This window comes from Gavialis gangeticus, unplaced genomic scaffold (genome assembly GCF_001723915.1).
Source record: "Gavialis gangeticus isolate Ggan-Ray unplaced genomic scaffold, GavGan_comp1, whole genome shotgun sequence".
NCBI classification, from domain to species: domain Eukaryota; kingdom Metazoa; phylum Chordata; order Crocodylia; family Gavialidae; genus Gavialis; species Gavialis gangeticus.
This window is the reverse complement of record NW_017728980.1, coordinates 1,285,237-1,290,638: the sequence shown is the minus strand read 5'-3', so window position 1 is coordinate 1,290,638 and position 5,402 is coordinate 1,285,237. Positions and strand designations below refer to the sequence as shown.

The 5,402-nt window shown below is 45.7% G+C and overlaps 1 protein-coding gene and 1 long non-coding RNA gene across 2 annotated transcripts in view; one reads left to right on the top strand and one right to left on the bottom strand.

The window, feature by feature from the left end:
• SRPRA (SRP receptor alpha subunit) overlaps positions 1-3,435 on the top strand; it is a 34,400-nt gene extending 30,965 nt beyond the window's left edge. The window contains exon 14 of the mRNA XM_019508943.1: positions 1,857-3,435. Coding sequence (XP_019364488.1) covers positions 1,857-1,985 — 129 coding nt within the window. The 3' untranslated portion in view covers positions 1,986-3,435. The remainder of the gene's footprint in view (positions 1-1,856) is intronic.
• LOC109291810 lies at positions 3,103-5,158 on the bottom strand. Its single transcript, XR_002095957.1, has 2 exons — positions 4,302-5,158; positions 3,103-3,773 (listed from the first exon to the last, which is right to left on the bottom strand). It is a non-coding gene; the product is annotated as an uncharacterized LOC109291810 (long non-coding RNA).
• Between the last annotated feature and the right edge of the window lie 244 nt (positions 5,159-5,402).

The following is a 5,402-nucleotide window of genomic DNA, read 5'->3' as shown; positions in this document are numbered from 1 at the left end:
ACTGGCAGTGTTGTTTGGGGAGTGGGGAGAGGAGTGCGGGAAATAGCTGTAAAAAGCTTTCTCGATAGAATTGCATTGGTGCAGCAGGAAGATAGGATCTGTGTTGTTCTGAACCTTTGCTAGGGGTTAAATGTTTGAAAGGCTATTCTTATGGCTATGTAGAGAGCTCTTCAGTCTGTAATAAGCAGGTCCCAAGAGGACTACAAGGGGAAGCTACTACAAATCAAATATCCAAAGGAAATCTCTTGTGTGGCTGTAACATTAGTTGACATGGCTTTTGTTAGAAAACCATAAAAGGGAAACTCTGAGCTCAGCAGTCGAAGTTCATAAAGAACAAAAATGTGTAGCTGGGAGTAGCAGCACTTTTGGAGCAGGTGGCTGCCTTGCAGGGGCCCCTACTAGTCTGTTCAATTGCACTTTCTAGTTTTGCATTTGCCCCAAGGACTTCTGGTTCAGATATTTCTTATTAGCTGGAACCAGCTTAGAATGTAAACACCGGCTGCCTATTTTGCTAGTGTTACTGGCTTAGTGACAAGGCAGCTGTCAGCAGGTGGCCTGGAAAGGCAGTCACTGTTCTTCCAGGATGTTGCTGATGTTCAATTTTGAACTTCCAAGCTGCTGATTCAGGCAGATCTGTGTTTTGGGGGTTTCTTTTCCTTCTTCTGACAAGTGAACATCACCTTTCCAGTGTTGGACTGGGAACCTTGACTCCTGCTGCTCAAAGTAGGGAACTAGGAGCCCGCAGTGAGTCCTTGAAAGGCATAAATTGTGGGGAGTAGGAAGTGATGGCTCAGTCACTGCTTGAAGCCCACTGCCTCCTTGAGAAGCTTTATTGCAGCATGGCTTAGTCTTGGCAGTGCAGTTAGAGCTACATTAGCAGCTGCCTTTCTCCTTTCAGTTTGCACTGAACTTCGTGTCATCCTTGCATTTTGGAGGTGAAGGCATATAGTCATAGTGGAGTTTGTCACTGCAACTTGCCCCTGTCCAGCCTGAGCCTTTTGGCACTGTCTGTTACCTAATGATGATGAGTTTCAAAGGCATGAACCTTGCTGTTGTGGCACAGTGCTGCTCCCTGGCTAGAGATGCTGTTCACTTTAGTGTTGTCCTATCCAGCCATCCAAACATTGAGGAGAAATTTTGCCCCCGCCATGCTGCGGCCCAGCTTACTATCATTCTGGCATCTTGACACTGCTACCTGCTAAATCAGCTACTGGTGTCAACAGACTTGCTGTGATCTAGTAAGAAAAAGGGGTTGCTTTACAGCCTGACGAGCACAAAGAGATTTGTTACTGTTGTAGCTTTGATAGTACCCATCAGTGAAGGACTGTGGAGGTGCTTACAGTGGTTCTACTGCTATCAACTGTCTAGCTCCTTCAGATAGCTGTGTCTATATAAGGAATAGTATTCAAATCCTTAAAAAATTTAAAAAAAGCAAAACCAAAAAAACGCTAAATGGACCTACTGAGTTACACTTTTTAAACTGCTATAGGCCAAAGTGGTAGATTCATTAGTCGCAAGCCATCCCCCGCTTATAAATCCAATTTGCCTAGACCCTGCTTCAGTTCAGCTGGTTGTGCAGCATCACAGTGGCACTTTTCTCTCCATTGGAAATTAAATGGAATCTGCCTCAGTGGAGACCTGGCCTTCCTAAAGATATTTGTCCAGCTGTGAGAGGATAACCATAGCTTCTTCCTTGCAGGTGATGGAGTTTCTAGAGCTTGTCTTCCATCCCGTCCCCCCCTCCACGCATGCACGCACGCACGCACGCGGCCAAGGTGAAGGTTGGAGTATTTCCTTTTAAAAGTACTTCTGTTTCCTCTCTTCACCCCATCTAATGGCTGTGTTCTTTTCTGCAGGTGGGAGCCGCAATCTCCATGACTTACATCACAAGCAAGCCCATTGTATTTGTTGGTACTGGACAGACCTACTGTGATCTGCGTAGCCTTAATGCCAAGGCTGTGGTTGCAGCTCTCATGAAGGCCTAAAAACCAATTATTGCACCAAATCGCTGTTTGCAGATATCTCAGAACATGCTTTACCATGTGACTGACTAGTCTTTTCAGTGTAGTGCAAGACAGAATGAAGGGATCACAGAGCAAGGAGTTGCCAAATCCACTACTTGCCTGTGAATAATCTCTCATTGTGCTCCCCAATGCATGGTTTTAAACTTTGGAGGAGGTGGCTGCCTTTAATCATGTTGTGCTTACTCCAGTTGGCTACATGCTTCCTCCATAGTTACTGGATATACAACTTATTTTTTGGTGAGGATGTGTCTCCTGCTGGAGCTCTTTGACCAGACTATCTCTGTGGCTGTCCACCAGCAAAGCCCTTTCTCCTAGATTTCTTTATTCTGTCTAAGTGACTCAGCCTTCACAGAGGCTGGAACCAGAGCTTTGTATTGTTCATACAGTGTGAATGGTGACCTAAGGACTTGCAGCCTTTGGGGCTGCTCTGTCACTAACAAAGCATCTATGGACTGTTCAGTTTAGGTTGTTTAAAAGTATTCTTGATCCTGTGAGCCAGTCTGGATCTTGTAGGTAGCACTGGGCTCATCAGGGACATGAGTGAGTTGCTCATAAGACAGTTCTAGGCTAATTGGCATGGGCAAGTGGCTTGCTTTGGACATTCAGTAGAGCAGGGATAGATGCTACTTAGTGACGGTTTTAGTGCATCCACCCTGATTAATACTTGCTGCTAGCTTGGACTATGGCAGCTCACCAAAGTTGCTAAACCAAAAATTCTAAATCTGCCCCTATGCTTGTCAAGCAGGGGCTATAGGGGAGTTGCTGAAGTTGCCTTAAGGTCCCTTGTTTCCATTATCATGGGATTCCTAAAGCAGGGCTATCCAGATGCTATGTAAAAGTGGCAGGAGCCCGAGGAGTCAGTGTGGCTCTGATACTGCAGCTCCCAGTGAGCAGCCTTTCAGCATGGTCTGAGCATCTCTGATCCAGGAGACTTGTGGGCTGGAACTGTGAACTGCACTTCTGCCCACAGTGAAGGAACATTGCCTGGATTGTAGTAGGTAAGCTGGACTGCTTTAGAGGGATACATCTGATTTGTACTGCAAGATCCCCCTCTCTCCTCTCATAGAAGCTGGTTTTCTACCAGCACTGACTCTGGCTGCCTAGGGGGGATGCCTCCTAATCACCTGGAGACCAAGGCAGATGGAAGCTGTCCACACCATTAGCTTCTGCCTCAAACAGGCCAGCTAATGACAAGAAACATCTCAATGACAGTGGTGGCTGCTTGCTGCTTTCCTGCACCCTTTCCCCTTCCCTTTAGAGTGCCTCTTGAGCCTGGTCTAAAGTGCTACATTGAATAATACAAAACTCTTAAGATGTCTTGTAGCTCTGTACTGCAGATGTGCTATAGTGCAATAAATTGAATGCTGTCTGCTGAGAGAGATAATTTATATAAATAAATTTCATAAATTTGTTTTCTGTGCACAGATAACTTCCCTGGGACAGGCTTAGCATGCCCTCTCAACAGGACAAAGACTGGGAATTAGTGGACAAGAAGCATTTAACTTGCTACATTTTTTTTTTTTTCACATTCAGCAATCTGCAGGGTGTATACAGCTTCAACTAGTCCCTCACCCTCATCAAACAAAGTACCAGCCAACACAGATAAGTGAACAGGCTTTTAATACAGCTTCAACATACAGCCAGAATAGAAAATACATTGTGTGAAACAGAAGTCTTTGCAGTCGCTCAGGAGGAACCAGCTGGGCCTCAACTCATCCTGCTGTCAGGTGGATGCTCAGATGCTGCACCCTGTGTAAAGTCAAAGTAGGAAATTGGCTGAGTAGAAGTTAGCCGGAAGCCTCCATCTTAATGAGCATAGTCCAACCCACTCATTTCTAGGGCATTAGCTCTGACAGAAGCAACACCCTGGAAGCAAAGTAGGTATAAGTAATTGGTGTGGCTCTTGCGGAGATGGCTAGGAGGGCCGCCTGCAGTTGAACAGTTCAAAGCACCTGTGACGAACAACTAGAAGCTTTTGTGTGGCTGCAATTTCAGGGAAAGCCGTTTTGTATTCAAACCCTCTCAAGTTGGGCAGCTCAGGGAAATTTCTGAAGGGTTCTGGGCTGGTCTTCATTCACATTACCAATGCTGGGTTTTGCAAACCTGCTGTTAAAGCTGCCACTTCTTGTTCTTCATGTGCAGGAGCAGCAGTTACCTTTAGCACCAGGGGCAGGAAGAAGCACTCAACTCTAGAATACCCCCTCTAACCAGAGACTCCCAACATACCCCTCTGGAACAGCAGTCTCATGCTCGCTTCTAGTTTACTAAGTGTCATACCTTAGATTTCCATGTGGGCTACAACAGAGTTATTGAGTTGTCCCTCTTTTGGCACATCTGGAGAACAGAGCAAATGATGCCACGTGGGATGGACATAACTACTAGAAACTGCAGAACAGAACAAGTCTCAGAAATAGTTTTTTGCTCATAGGGATGTGAAGGCGATAGGCAAGCACAATCTTGTGTCTCACTTGCAGGCAGAGGGCAGCTTGCTGTCAGCAATGAGCACAGACCACCAGCAGCTGCAGCTCACACCTCTGGCATAGGCTGAGCTGCCAAGGAAATTATTAGGATGCACCTTTTGCTGCTCTGCCAGGTAAGTGAAGCCTGAGATACTTTCAGCCAATTTGGCTGCCTAACAGAAAATCCTCTGCTGCTGCAGCCACTCTGCACTTTTAGCCCCCATCTCCCCTGACACTAGGGCTTGTTTGTAGTCAGAACCTGATATCTGGTGGGGCATTGCAATTAAACAGGACAGACTCTGAGCTAGGCCCCTCCAGTCTGTAGTTCCTAGCAAGGATAACACTTGTGGCTGGAAGGCTATGACATAGTAGTAGAAGAGTAGATGAGTTTAGCTGTCAACACTTTCAAATAAAGGATATGTTTCCTTCTGCTCTCCAGTCATAGTATATTTCCCCTCAGTCAAATATTTCTCTAATTATTTAACCATTTCTCTTTTCTCCTGCTAAAGATTAAGCTAGGACCTTCTTTCCTGATCCTTCAGCTGCTGGCTCTTATTCTTTCCTGCTGTGGTTTTGAATGCACAGAGCAGGCAGTCCCAGAAAGAAAACCAACTACCAATTTCCTAGCTACCTGCTTTGGGAGACATCTCCATGATGAAATCAAACCAACTTGTCCACTTGTCCTGTTTCTTGTTTTGGGGTTTTGTTGTTCTCCCGCCCTGGCGGGGGGTCGGGCTAGAAGATCTATTAGGTCCCTTCCGACCCTAAATCTATGAAACTATGAAACATTGCACTTTCTCCCTTGAATTAGTTGGTCTGAGATTTGTATCGGCATCACAGGTCTCAGAACTTTGTACTACATTAATATTAAAAGGACCCTATGTGCCTTGTATAACCAGGAAACTTAAGCCATCATATT